The sequence below is a fragment of the Ursus arctos genome, unplaced genomic scaffold (genome assembly GCF_023065955.2).
Source record: "Ursus arctos isolate Adak ecotype North America unplaced genomic scaffold, UrsArc2.0 scaffold_2, whole genome shotgun sequence".
In the NCBI taxonomy this organism is placed as follows: Eukaryota; Metazoa; Chordata; class Mammalia; order Carnivora; family Ursidae; genus Ursus; species Ursus arctos.
Window position 1 is genome coordinate 68112338 of NW_026622874.1, and position 14671 is coordinate 68127008.

At 56.4% G+C, this 14671-nt stretch overlaps 1 protein-coding gene across 2 annotated transcripts; it reads left to right on the forward strand.

Annotated features, from left to right (window-relative positions):
• Positions 1-4340: 4340 nt before the first annotated feature.
• ZNF205 (zinc finger protein 205) lies at positions 4341-14425 on the forward strand. 2 transcript variants are annotated; one of them, XM_026485577.4, is made up of 7 exons: positions 4341-4446; positions 7228-7365; positions 10182-10395; positions 10711-10802; positions 11192-11312; positions 12844-12942; positions 13197-14425. In XM_026485577.4, exons 2-7 carry the CDS (start codon positions 7309-7311, stop codon positions 14261-14263), a joined length of 1650 nt encoding a protein of 549 aa, XP_026341362.1. In that variant the 5' UTR covers positions 4341-4446; positions 7228-7308; the 3' UTR covers positions 14264-14425. The 2 variants fall into 2 exon arrangements, with proteins under 2 accessions (XP_026341362.1, XP_026341361.1); XM_026485576.4 differs by lacking the exon at positions 4341-4446 and adding an exon at positions 6480-6596.
• Positions 14426-14671: the final 246 nt, after the last annotated feature.

The following is a 14671-nucleotide window of genomic DNA, read 5'->3' on the forward strand; positions in this document are numbered from 1 at the left end:
CTGTCCCTATGCGGGACTGTCAGCCCCAGAGCGTGTCTCCGTGGGTCACGGGTTTCCCAGTGGACTTCTCAGTGGGTTTGATCTTCTCCTCCTTCCTTATCACCTGTCTTCTCTTTCTCCATTTCTCCCGTAGTCTCTGCTCAGCCTTCTTCACCAGCCTCAGCTCCTTGGTCACACCCTTGTGGAAGCCTCTACCTTTGTGTGGGGGCTGGATTTAATGATTCTCTTCTAATAAACAGGATCGAGTAGGAGTGAGGGGGTGTCACTTCTGACATTAGGTGGTAAACGGACTGTGGCTTCCTCTTGGTGGCCCTCACGCGCTCTCTCTCTCCATGTCCTGCTGGCTCACGCTGGGGGAGCCATGTCTGAGCAGAGGCCCTTGTGGTGAGGGACCAAGGCCAATCAACTTGGACCCTCTCCCACAGTCAAGCAGATGACTTGACCACAGCTGTTGACCTGGAGCTGGAGGCACCCAGCTAAGCCCTGTACGGTACAGAAACCATGAGATAATACGTATTTGAAGCTACAGTGTTTTGGGATCGTTTGTTACACAGCAGTAAATAACTAATACACTTCCCTTGCTGGGTTCACAGCCCCCGCGGCCTTGATAGCCATTCTCAGTACCAATATCCCTGTATTTGTATTTCGTTTCTCGACTCCGTGCACTTGATCTTGCTACCTGGACATCTCATAAATGCCCCAAAGGCTTTGTGTTCAAGGCCAGACTCAACGCAGCCACTTACAAGCTCCATGCAGTGGCTCTGTCGCTGGTCCCCGGCTGCGTGCGCAGTGCCCGGCACATAGCAGATCCTCACTACGTGTGGGTCCAGTGAGTCCTCCACATCAAAGATTCGTGTCTCTGGTATTCTCTAGTGTGGTGAACGGGACAGTCCATTTAGCCACTCAAGTCAGACACTGGGATTTATCCCGGATCTTCTCACTTTACCTCATTCTCACATCTTGTCAGTCTCCAAGTTCCGTAGGGTTAATATTCTAAATATTTTTCAAATCTGCCTATTTCTCTACTTCCACTGCTTGTCATCATCACCTGCCAAGGTCACAGCAATGGCCTAACTGGTTTCTCTCTCTCTCTCTTTTTAAAAGACTTTATTTATTTGTCAGAGAGAGCACAAGCAGGGGGAGCAACAGGCAGAGGGAGAGAAGCAGGCTCCCCCCTGAGCAGGGAGCCCGATGTGGGACTCCATCCCAGGACCCCAGGATCATGACCTGAGCTGAAGGCAGACTCTTAACTGACTGAGCCTCGCCAGGTGCCCCTAAGATTTTATTTTTAAGTAATTCCTAAACCCAAGGTGGGGCTCTAACACAGAACCCCAAGATCAAGAGTCGTATGCCCTACCGACTGAGCCAGTCAGGCACCCCAAGAAATTCTTCATCTTGCTTACTCCACAGTGGGAGACCCAATCCATGTGTTGCTTGTTTCCTGAATGCTATTCCCGGTTGCATTATTTGTTCATCCCACCTACCTAGACAGTGGGTGGTCTTCAGGTTGGGGCTACATGTAGTAGTTCTTGTATGTCTCTGGTGACCATGGATGTGAGTCACTGCTGGTTTCTACCCAGGATGTGTGGGTGTTCAGTGTTAGACTATCCTGCCACACACTTGTCTGGAGAGCTTGCGCTGTTTCCCCTCCCACCATCTACAGATTCATCTTGTGTTTCTTGCCCTGATCGTAGGATCAGCCATTCTTCCAAAGGCCCTGATTCTTACCATTAGCTGATATTTTTTCCCCCACATTATAAAACATTCATGAAGGGCTGCCAGAGTGGCTCAATCAGTTAAGCATCTGACTCTTGATCTCAGGGTTGTAAGTTCAAGCCTTGCACTGGGCACGCTCAGCGTGGATTGGAGCCTACTTTAAAAAAAAAATTCACAAAAATTGAATTTTTGAAAACATAAAGTAAAAACAAATGGAAACTCTACATTTTTTTTTCACACCCAGGGAAGTAAAAATAATATGGCAGATTCTGTGCGAGACCACAAGACCTGTAGAGGGAGTCTGAGGGCTGGGGAGTGGGGGAGGGCGAGTGCAGCAGGATGAAGGGCTGTGCCACTGCCATTTGCTCCTGTGAGGGGCCCTTGGTAAGGGTCCTCCGGAGCTGAGCCAGGCAGGATGCCTTCTGAGTCCCCCTATCCCCACCTGTTTCAGGCTTGCGTGAGTGAATGTAACCTGAAACTCTACCCAAGACTGGGGGACAAGGTATGAGATAGGAGGTGGCAGCTGCAACAAAGGATATTTTGGGATGATGACACTCTCCTGGTTTCCTAAAGATGTACCAATCTCTAAAGAAAAAGTAACTTAATTCACTCTAATTTCCACACCAAAGGACCAGCTGGAGTGAGTCTTGAGCTATCCAGCCTAGTTTCACTAGAGTGTCCCCTCCCTGCCTGTCCTGTGAGCTGCCTTTAGCACCCAGTAAAGACAGTGTTCTCGAAGTTGGGACGTGGGTGCTCGGGGAACATATCCAGTCTATCCTATTAAGTTTGGGGGGTTTCTGGTCTTGGAGTCCACAGCTTGCCTGGCTGAGGCTGAAGCTGCTAGCCTTGACAATAGTGCAAGGAAGTGCTCGGTGTTGCTGCCTAGGAAGAAGCCGCTTGGCTTTTTCTGGAGCTTGCCCAGGGCAGGAAAAGGCCATTTCTGCTGTGATGGGCGGGCTGCCGGGTCAGCCATACGAGGGAATGTGCGTGCCATAGCTAAAACTCCAGCGCGGAGACACTTGACCAGACTCTAGCAAGGCTTCCAGCAGCATACGGCTAGGATGACCCCAGCCCTGCCCAAGAAAGCTCAATGCTGCAGGGAGAATCTAGTGTTTGTTCCAGCCAACAGCTGACCTCCCTTTCTCAGAGCATTTACTAAAAAGGGTTTATTATTGCGAGTCTGTGTCCCTTATAACCGAGAAGCACCTGTCATGGGCCTGAGAGCCATTCTCTTGGAAGGACCTGGCCTCTGTCTCCCTTCTCCGTGGGAGGCTAGACTGCTGACTTCCATAACTGCCAGCGGCACACCTCCTGGCCCGGTCACACCCACACTGACGGGCTCCCTGTGACTGTTCACGACCCTGACTCTCGTGGGCCCTGCTCTCCCCCTCCCTCCTTCTCCCTTTAACACCCCAGTCACCTCTGCACAAACCAGACGGAGCTCAGCTCTTTCCCCTGCTGTCAGCAGTTACCGAATAAAGTCTGCTTTCGCTGCTTCGACGAATGTCTGGTGTTTTGGTTTTGACACAGCATGCTTTTTTCCTCTGTGTTTTTTTATATTGAACAAGGTACGTGTCACAGAGGGGGCAGGTCAGCAGCATATGCTATACTCCCGTTTTTGAAACAAAATTCAGAACAGGTGAGTGTCGGGGGCCGGGGGGCAGGACAGGGCGCCGGGCCCTCGCGCAGACAGCCTCAGTTTCCCCACGGGGGACGCCGACTCGAGGGTTCGTGGCTGTCCTCACCGTCCCGGCTGTGTCCGCGCACGATGCCCACGGGCGGGCGCCGCGAGAGAGCCGGGAAACCGGAAGTTGAGATGGGGCAGCCGGACGGGAAACGCAGGAACACCGGCCAGAGGCGGGCGGCAGCCGCGTGACCCTCCCCCTCGGCGGGGCTGTCCCTCGGGGGCGCGGACGAGAGCGCGCAGGTAAGGGCGGGGCCTTGGACAGGCGCACGGGCCAAGCCGTCGGGCGCCAGCCAATCACCGGTGGCTCCCGTGGGCGCGGGGGCGGGGCGGCGTCGTTGCCTGGGCGACGGGCGCCCGCGTCGGTGTTCGGCCGGCTGGGGGCTGGACCGTGCGGGCTCGTGGGCGTGGGGCGCGGGGGCGTCCCGCGGCTGGAAAGCCGGGCTCGTGCGGCCGCCTGGCGTCAGGGCACGGGGCCTCGGGCTTGCCTCGGCGGTGAGCGGGCCGCTGGCCGCGGGGGCGCGCACGCCCTGGTCTCAGGGGCCCTGGGCGTTCTTAGTTATTTTCTTTAAAAAATTTGTATTCCTGGGGCCACACCTATCTGGTTTCCCCACCTGTCTGCTTTCCTTTTTTTCCTTTTCTCGTGGTTAACATTTGCTCTGCTGTTTACTCAATTATTTCTGTTTTTCTTGGCCTCTCTCACGTTCCTTTATTTACCCTTCTCTCCTTACCGCCAGAGCTCTGCATTACCCTGTCTCCAGCCTGGCTGAACGGCCTTAATTAGTCCACGCCCCCCCCCCTTTCTTTTTAAACATTTTTTCCCTTACATCTGGTGATTCTTTTTTCTAGTTTTTATGATTCTGAGCGTTTTTGTGGGATCGGAATCAATTCTCAGGCCAATCCCTGTGGGTAGATCATGATTTATTTACTGCCAGTGACCTCTTCTCAGGCTCAGTGAAGCCGCCAGATGCGGGAGGCTTTGCCCCGTCTGAAGCTCAGATAAGCGCCTCCACCCATCGTAGTTATCCTTGTGACAGGCCGCTGAGGTGAGTACCTCCCTGAACTAACCGGTGGCCCGCGAGCTAGACAGCAGGGGTTTTCTGCTGAAGTTGTATGGAGTTCTAAAATTTTTTATTTGAATCATCAACGTTTAAAAGTCGGGATATTTCACATATAAATCTAATTTTTTTTTTTTTGGCTTCTCTTGAAAAATCTTCAAGCTCTGGCAATATTGAGCCCCCAGCTGCCCCCTTTGAACAAAATAGGATTTCTTGAGGCCTCTGCGGCCCCTCCCCCACTACCAGCTTGCACCCAAATCACTGGTCATTTGTGGTGCTGCCTGCTTGCTGGAGGCATTTAGGTTTTTGGTCTCTGCTTTCCTTGGTGCCTTTCTTCTTTTAGGGACTGCAGTTCCCACACAGCAAATGTGAACACCCTTCCTCCTAGACCTTCTCAGTCCTAGAGCCAGCCCTGGACGTGTTTCCTCTCATCTCCAAGAAGGGGCTAGTGTCTCAATATTGAGACTTCATTTGGTCTAGTTTAGGTGATCTCGTGGGTGGGATCTAAACTGCTGGGCTTCCCCAGCATCCCTGAAGTGGCCTTTTGTCTAGTAGAGAAACATTGGCCCAAGAATCAGGACACACCCACTGTTTTGGTACTCAGTGCACACCTGGAACTGACGTGGACTGACATGGCCCACCTCAGGAGTGAGTCCCCTTACTCTGGACACATGTTCCTTTTTGATGGAGAAACATTCACACACTGAGTAGTTGATCTTTTTCACAGCCCCCTGTGACTTCTCAGTTTATAGCTCTCTGGCTTGACAATAGTATTGACTTTTGCTACAACTCTGGACATCCCTCTTTACCTTGAGGATTAAAATGCCTGGAAATCCTGACCAGAGGCAAACCCCAAGGGTAATATTTTTTGTTTATCAAAGTGACAGTAGGATAGATCAGAATCCTAAAACATGTTTAACTCCAAAAGCAGAGTTGCACATTCAAAATGCTGCAGGGGCAAGTGGGGACTAAATGCAGCTATGGGACAGCAGCCTCCAAGTGTGGGGAATAGGGTTGCCCGATGTTCTGATTTTTCAAGAAAATTGATTTTATGAGACCTTTACTAGTTGTTAAATGTTGGAAAACTAAGTTTTAAAGAAGTTAAACCCCTGTGAGCCCACACAGCACACCTGTAGGCCGGCACAGGGCCAGGTGTGCCTGTCTTTCTGGGTGATTCCTGTGTCAGAGGATTCTGATGGCGGAAGGCCACGGGCTTGGGGAGGTTTCCCGGAATCTGACTCCAGAGCTGGCCCCACTCATCTCCTGAGACCCATCCCCTGTGCCCTGCTCAAGGGGGGAGATGGGTTTTTCACCGTAGAAATGAAGCAGTCTCTGCCCTCCATTTTGGGAGCCTCGGTTCTCAGGGTCCGAAGGGAAAGCCAAGACTGCACGGTGGAGTCTGGGACCCTACTGATGGCTGGGTCAGACCCCGTTACCCCTGTACACTCCCCAGCCTCGAGACAGAGCTGGAGAGAGGAGGTCTAGAGGAATTAGATAGGTCCCACATCTTTTCAGGGTGTGGGGCACAGGGGTGGGGGTAGGGGGGAGTTCCCAGGCCTCTTTCCTAAGTTTGCTCTTAGGGAGACAGAACTCCATGCTAGTCTTGGGGACAGCCCAGAGGACCTGCTCACCAGCCTGGGGGCCTTAGGTGAAATCCAGGAACGTCTCCACGGAGACACTGTAAGATCTTCAGAAGCCCTGAGTGTCGAAAAGGACCATCGTGCCCCTCTACCCGGGAAAAGTGCCCTTCCTTCTGTGAGAACAGTTGTAGTGCTCTCTTTGAAACGTCCAATGTCAGCATCCTTCTACAGAATTTATTTCCCCATTTTGGCGTCCCTGCTTTGCTGGTATCACAAGTGCACGCCAGGTAAAGCGATCGTGAGCTGGCAGTGCAGATCTAGGACTCGCCTCCCGGCCGAGAGCAGGTGCAGCTCCGCTCAGGACCCCAGACCCGGAACCCTTGAAGCTGGGAACCCTGTAGGGCTGCAGCTGCGTGGGGAACGGGATCTGGGAGGGACTTCCTGTTGTCCCTAATCCCAGTCTCCACCCGGCTCCCCGGCCCGGTGCTGGCTGTGGAGTCTCCCTTCCCAGGGGAGGGGGCCCCCACCACCCGAGGTGCCCCCTCCACCTCCACCTCGGTGAGAAGGGCACTGGGGAGGGTGCCTGGATCCCGAGATCCATGCGGGTGGCCGGCTGGCAGGAGGGGACGGGGTCAAAGGTGGACTGCTTAGGCTGGTGGGGAGAAAAGGGGGCCTGGACCCAGGTTCGGGAAGGGGAAGGACATGGCCCGTCCGGGCCCGTGGGCAGGATGGACCTGGCGGGAGGTTGCATCTGCAGGCTGCTCAGATTCTGGATCCCAGGCGGGGCCAGTCACGTTGAGCCCTGGGTGTGTGTGTCTTGCGCCTGGGAGACAGTGGGGCCTCGATTCTCCCGCTGAGCTGGCTGTGACGGGTACGGCCACACCCAGCACCTGTTTTGTAGGATGTCTGCAGACCTTTGGGCTCCTGATGGCAGGAGACAGATTCCCAGTCAGCCCTGGCTTTCCCTAACCGGGCTGCTCTGAGATGCAGAATTCTGGCTTAAAGTGACAAAACAGCATTCTGTTGAGTGAGGGACCAGAAAACATCAGAGAGAGTGAGGTGGTTGGAAGACATCTAGGAGGTTTTATTTCTGATTGGGACTAAGGTTGGATCTGGTCCTGCATGGGGATTTTCACAGTGCTTTAGCGGTGCCCAGGAGACGCTGGCTGATTTCTTCCTGCTCTTCCAGGCTCCTGGCCAGAAGCTGGAGGGGGCTTGGCCAACGAGAGGGAGAAACAGTTCAGCTGTGCTTTCTACCTCTGAGATAGAAATGTCTGCAGACGGCGGAGGCACCCGGGCTGCCCAGGACAAGGAGAGAGCTCGAGAGGTACGGACGGGGCGCTGGGTGAGGGACGCATGTCCTGGAAGGACTCGGAGCAGGAGGGGATTTTCAAGGCAAGGTGACTAGACCAGTGGAAGAGTTAGGCTCGCTGGGGTGCAGGGCTGGTGGATGGGGGTGATGGGAAGTGTTGAAGAGACGGTGGTACGACAGGAAGCGCCTTCAACCTGGGAATCGACAGCTACCAAACCGCTCTGCTTTGCCTGGCGAGTTCAGGTGTCAATTGGCCAGAGGCCACACAAAATAGCAAGGAGGCTGCATGGGTGTCCTCCTGGTGGGGTTGCTGTCTGAACAGTGCCCAGAGCATGCAGGGAAGCCTCAGTTTACCCTCCCTTCTGCTTAGGACCCCGTCTCCACTCTCTCTGGCTCTAAGTACCTTGTCCTTCATGTACCTGTTGCCCACGTCTGTAATTACAACCTCCAGGGGGTGGGGGGGAACCAGGGCCAATGGGCTTGGAATCAAAGGAATATGACTCAGCTGCAGCCAGGTGTGTGACCTTGGGCAAGTCCCCTGCCTCTGGGAACCAGGCGTGTCATCTATAAAATGTCCATCATGCGCCAGTTGTTCCCACCTGTCTCATCCAGGTGGTTGGGAGGCTCAGAGGAGGTAATTATTGTAACATGTAACATATAACACCCACAGCAACTAGAACCTGGGTCAGAGAAGCCTATAGCACCTCAGCTAGTATTTCCAGGGGTTGTAAGTTCAAATACAAATTAAGTGCAGATCGTCCTCGATTTAGGATGTGGTTCCAACCTAATAAACCCATTGCGAGTATCAGAAGTCGAAAATGCACTTAACACAGTAACTTACTGAACATCATAGCTTAACCTGCCTCCCTCAAACGCACTCAGAACACTCGTGTCAGCCTACAGTTGGGCAAAATGGCCTCACAGAAAGCCTATTTCACAATGAAGTGTGAAGTTTCTCATGTATTACACTGAATACTGCACTGAAAGAAAAATACAGTCAGTGTGTCGGTCGTTTACCCTCATGACCGAGTGGCTGACTGCGAGCTGCGGCTCCTGCCGCCCGGCATCCCCAGGGAGGACCATGCTACAGATGGCTGGCCCAGCGGAAGATGCAAACTCATAATTGGAAGTACGGTTTCTACGGAATGCGTATGACTTTTGTACCATCGTAAAGTTGAGAAGTGGTTAAGTTGAGCTGTTGTAAGTCAGGGACTGCCCGTGTTAGTTGTCCCGTTTTCGTACCATAGAAGCACAAAGGAGTGTGAGCACTGTTTGTCGTCCCTTCCACTATGCCCTTGTAGTGCCCGCTGGGCCTCATACGTCCCTGACATTCTCTGCTGCTGTTGGATTCTGTCAACTCACACAGCAAAGTAGTAGTAATAATTATTGGCACCACTCTGTGTTTATCCAGAATGTTCCAGAGTGCACAGCTCTTTCTCACAGGTTATCTGTGCATGAGGCCGAGCAGCTGAGTCTCAGGGGCTCCCTGGCCTGAGGGTCTTTCCCTTTGAGACCCTGACATAGACGGAGGTTGGGGGTGGTGCAGGGAGAAGCCTGGCCAGTCCCTGTGCAGTGAGTGGATGACACCTGAGGCCTCACCAGGGGCTCCCAATGCAAAGGGAGTGGCTTTCCCAAAACTCTTGAGGTTTGTGGAAAGGCAGTGTGTGCTCCGGGTTGAGCAGCTAGTGAGGGGCCGGCCTGGGTTTGAGTCCTGGTTGCCTGACTCCAAAGCCCCTTCCTCACCGTCCCAGGGGGCTAGATCGGAGGCTGGTGTGAAGAAGTGGGGACCGGGTAGGAGGACCCTGGAAGTGCCATTGTGGGTGGTGCTGAAGGGTGAGCTGGGAGGTTTTCCTTCTGTTGGACCGAGGTGGACACGGGCCTTGGTACAGTTAGCAGTACCCTTGGGCTTTTTTCTCCAAACCCAAAAACTCAACTTCTTTGACCAAACTGAGTCAGGCTGGAAATGGCCCAAGGCCACATGCTACCTCCCTGTCATCTCCAAGAAATGGTGGCCCTGGGGTAGACTTGTGAGTCATGTGCCCTTGAGTTCCACTCCCGGCTGAGCGCTCACGGGCTCTGTGATCTTGGGTTGTTGTCTGATCTCTGAGCCTGGATACATCGGTTTCCTGTGTCTGTGGAACAACCAGAATTTATTCCCTTAGTTCTGGAGGCTTGAAACCCCAAATCACAGTGTTGGCGGGGCTCCCTCCCCAGCCTCTAGGAGGACAGTCCTTCCCTCTCAGCGGCTGGTGGCTCCAGGTGTTCCTTGGCTTCACCCCAGCTCTGCCTCCCATCTTCATGTAGCTTTTTCTGGGTTTCTGTGTCTTTTCCTCTTACAGGGACACCCGTCATTGGATTTAGGGCCTAGTCTAAATGCAGGATAATTTCATCTCAAGATCCTTAACTAATTACATCAGCAAAGACTTTTTTTCCCAAATAAGGTCATGTTCTGAGATTGTGAGCAGACATGAAATTTGGGGGGACACTCTTCACTCTGCTGCACTCGGTTTCCTCAGTGTTGAACAGTAACAGTCCCCACTGTGGTGGGAGGTGTGAGGCTGGACTTGAGAAGAGGTGTCTGCTCTGTGGGCACCCGGCCAGCCTGCCCCTGGCCTGACCTCGAGCCTGCCTCCCTTACCTTGCTGCCCCGGCCTTGTGGAGGTAAACCAGGGATGTGGGGGTCCCCAGGGCCAGGAGAAGGAAGCGAGGCCAGTCCTTCGAGCTTTGCCTGGCATTTGGGCATGTGTGGCCCCTGCCAGGACCCTCAGGTGTGGAGCTCGGCTGTGTCTCCCGTTCTCCGCCCAGGTGCTGATGGGGGCTGTCATTCCTAGGTTCCAGGTCGTGGGCATCCTGGTCAAGAAATGCTTTCTGAGTCGGAGGAGATGGTGCCTTTGGGAGGTGCTCGGGAGTCACCCCACATCAAGACAGAGCCAGAAGAGTCACACCCTGAGGGGGCGTCACAGGGGGATGGCGCTCCAGGAACGCCAGGCTGGCTGTCCCTAAGCCAGGGCTCTAAGGAGAAAGCTCTATTCCTGCCTGGTGGAGGTGAGAGGGATGGAGAGGGACGTGGAGAGAAGCGCTGTGTTGGGTGGCAGCTGTGGGGAGAGGCGGAGGCTCACAGCATAGGTGGGGAGGGCATGAGCTCTCCTGCCATGGAGATGCCCGGATGGCTGCCCACCTGCCCCTCAGAGGCCACTCCTGCATAGCCTCCGAGCCTACTGACTCCCGCCTTGGGTCAGGTCGGGGGTGGAGTTTGAGGCAGCAGTGGTGTCCCCGGTAAGCCAGGCATGAGTCCGCTCGGGGAGCGGCAGGGCCCCGCAGGATGAGGTGGCCGCACTGAGGATCTCTCTCCTCTCTCAGCCCTCCCGTCCCCCCAGATCCCTGTGCTCTCTCGCGAGGGGAGGACCAGGGACCGGCAGATGGCTGCAGCGCTTCTCACCGCCTGGTCCCAGGTGAGTGTCCCTGTTCAAGTGCAAGGCTGGAGGAAGAGCACAAGGATATGGAGGGACAGCATCTCAGATTGTGCGTCATCGTCTGGATCTGAGCGCCGGACCCGAGGGTGGGGGCCGGCGGGGGTGCGTGGAGGTCCCGAGCTTTGGCTGCAGTGCTGGAATGGGTCCTTGTCTTTGTCTCGTCTCTTCTGTTGTACACAACTGCTTTGTTATTGCGCCCCTGCAAAAGCCACCCTTGGGCGGCTGTCCCGCTTCACCATCAGATGCGAGGGCAGGCCTCACTCAGGGCAGTGGGTTGGGGCCTGGGGGGTCGCCCTCCTCTTGGAGCCATTGAGCCCCTCCAGGGCATCCGGCCTGCCCTGGAGAGTGGGTGTTTTGTGTTGTTGCAGATGCCGGTGACCTTTGAGGACGTGGCTCTGTACCTCTCCCGGGAGGAGTGGGGGCGGCTGGACCATGCGCAGCAGAACTTCTATAGGGACGTCCTGCAGAAGAGGAACGGGCTGTCCTTGGGTAAGGGCCCGAGGTTGTGCCGGGGCGGCCACTTCCCAAGGCCCGATGCCAGAACCGGGGCCGTCCCGCCATCACCTCTCTCCCCGGGGCTTAAGCTCCTTCTCGTTGTTCATCTGGGCCGCTCTGTCCTGTAACTCCTTCCTGGTGAAGGATGTGTGCTCTGTGCTGACATGGGGACCAGGAGCCAGGTGTGGCTGCTCAGCACCGGAAAGGTGGCTGGAGCTCCTGGGGTTTGTATTTTATTTCATTTTAACTGGCTCAGATTTGAATTGCACTAGCCCCACGTGGCACGTGGCTGCTAGGCCGGGCAGCGCTGACCTCGAGGTGCTGCCCCTCGGTCCTTCTACAGTGCTTAGTCTGCTCCTCGAACCCCACCTGAGAGGTGTGTGCGCAGAGTGCTTGGCTGCAGGGCGGGGCTGCCTGCGGGGGGACGCGGGGCCTGGTGCCAGCTAACCTCTCCAGGCCCTGCGCTGTCCCACCTACCCCGAGGGGCCTGTCCTCCTTTCAGAGGGGCCTTGGCTCCCTCGTTGTTTCTCCTGGTAAATAAAGTCCCAGCACTCTGACTTCTCTGTTTCAGACCCTGCTTTTGTTGGCAGAATTTAGTAGGAGGTCTTATGGAGAACTCCTGGGGCTCATTCACTCATCCGTCCAGTCTGTCTGTCTGTCTGTCCGTACGCACCAGGGGCACACTTGCTAGTCCAGGGGAGCCGGGGGCTCGGTCACTCCGCCCTTGACTTCGGTGGTGGGTCTCAGAGTCAGGATGGCTTACTCCTTTAATTATCCCAGGTTTTCTCACCACCCATCGTTAGCACTCCCCAGGGCCCAGAGAGGCAGGTCCAGGCAAGTCCTGGGACATCAGAGGGAACTCAGCACCCGTTTGCAGCCCCACGGCGAGCCTCACAAATGTCCTAAACCTGGTGGTGGGTCCAACACATTCCTTCCCTCCTGCAGGGTGTGGATCAGGGCATGGAGGCTGGGCCTCTGCACTCTCACTGACTTGACCAGAATCCCCAGGCCCTTGCCCCAGGGGACCTTGCCAGGGGGCTTTGGTCCCTGACTTCTGGGTGGCTGGCACCCCTGGCCTCTTCTCCCAGGCCCTCCCACTGGGTTTTGCTCCACCCACTGCCCCTCCCCCAGGAACCCTTTTTGCCCCTGGCCTGGGAAGGTACAGGACTGGAGACATTGCTGGGCCCACTGCTGGGGGCCTGTGTGATGAGGGGGTGGGGGGTTGTTGGCAGCTGACCTCCTGGCCCGTCTCTTTGCTCCTGGTGCTCGTTCAGGGAGATGAGATGGAGCCCAGCTCAGCCTGGAGAGAGTATGTCTGGCAGTTACCCTACAGTGTGCTTCCTACAGAGGGTTGGACGCCTGACCCCAAGTGATTTTTCAGCTTATGTTGTTTTATCCCATGTTTGCAGAGCTGACTCCCTACTTCTGCCTCTTCACTTGGCAGGTGGGGGCGGGGGGTGTCTGTTGCTGTGCAGCCTGGAAGTTCCGCGATTGAGTGCAGCATCTCTTGTCTCTTTTTGGCCAGGATTTCCCTTCAGCAGACCTTTCTGGGCCTCCCAAGGACAGGGCAAGGGTGAGACCTCGAGCTCGTGCCGGCAGATGGGAGATGAGGAGGAGATGACAGGTACGTGCAGAAGTGGCAGGTGGGCAGGCGCCATGGCACGGGGCAGTGGCGTCATTGCTGCCACTCCCGGGTGCCCCTTGTCAGCACGGGCTGTTTTCTGGGGTGCAGACGCGTGCCAGGGGCAGGGCTGCCAGCTTCCTGTCCTCTCCAGGGGGTGGCTTTTCCGTCCAGGATCCTCGCTCTTATCTCCTTTCCAGAATTTCCCTGGGTCCCTCACGGAAGTCTCTCTCTTGCTGGAAACTCTCTTTCTCTAGGAGCCATTGAGGTGGGCAAGGAGGAGCCGGCCCCATCCCTGGCAGCCCTTGGGGACGTGAAGTCTTTCAGAAGCAGGGTGGGGAGAGCCCAGGGGGATGTCCTGCAGTGCGGGCAGCAAGCAGGCAGAGGCCAGAGCTCAGGGCCAGCCAAAGACGATGGGCAGCCGGGTCCCCCGGAGGAGAGACAGGCGAAACTAGCCCCGCCCGACGCCAGCCTCACCAAGGCCCAGGAGGGCCACCTCCCAGAGAAACCCAGAGAGGAGCGGACGGGCACCCCCGAGAGCAGCGAGGAGGGCCTGGCCCCCGACGGTGACGCCAGCAAGAAGACCTACAAGTGCGAGCAGTGTGGCAAGGGCTTCAGCTGGCACTCCCACCTGGTGACCCACCGGCGCACGCACACGGGCGAGAAGCCCTACGCCTGCACGGACTGCGGCAAGCGCTTTGGCCGCAGCTCACACCTCATCCAGCACCAGATCATCCATACGGGCGAGAAGCCCTACACCTGCCCCTCCTGCTGGAAGAGCTTCAGCCACCACTCGACGCTGATCCAGCACCAGCGCATCCACACGGGCGAGAAGCCCTACGTGTGCGACCGCTGTGCCAAGCGCTTCACCCGCCGCTCGGACCTGGTCACCCACCAGGGCACCCACACGGGCGCCAAGCCCCACAAGTGCCCCATCTGCAGCAAGTGCTTCACGCAGAGTTCGGCCCTGGTCACCCACCAGCGCACCCACACTGGGGTCAAGCCCTATCCGTGCCCCGAGTGTGGCAAGTGCTTCAGCCAGCGCTCCAACCTCATCGCCCACAACCGCACGCACACGGGCGAGAAGCCCTACCATTGCCTCGACTGTGGCAAGAGCTTCAGTCACAGCTCACACCTCACCGCCCACCAGCGCACCCATCGCGGCGTCCGGCCCTACTCCTGCCCCCTGTGTGGCAAGAGCTTCAGCCGGCGCTCCAACCTGCATCGACACGAGAAGATCCACACGACGGGGCCCAAGGCCCTGGCCATGCTGATGCTGGGGGCGGCGGGGGCTCTGGCAGCACCCCCGCCTGCTCCCACTTAGGAGCCCAGGAGGAGGGGTGGGCTGTGGGGGAGGTTCGAGGGCAGTGTGAGAAGGGGCGTGGGAAGGGAGTGGGAGGTGCTGGCATGGGGTGGGGCATGGCAACACAGGAGTGAGGGCGAGGTGCGGGCACGCTAGCTACGAATTAAAGGCCTTGGAATTCCAGCCACAGCTTACGCTCTGTCTTGTGGGGCCCTGGTGGTGAGTCTGAGGTGGGGGCCTCCAGGGTCAGCCAAGTCAGCATGGCTGAGGCGTCTCTGAGTCACTGCTGTTGGGCCTTGGGTACTCTCCTTCCCAGCCTTGACCTGACTTGGGGCCATTCCAGAGCCATCAGGACCATAAGTCTACCAGCAAAGTCTTCTGGGCACGGAGAGGTTTCCAGACCTGAAGCCAGCCAGCCACTTCTGAGGC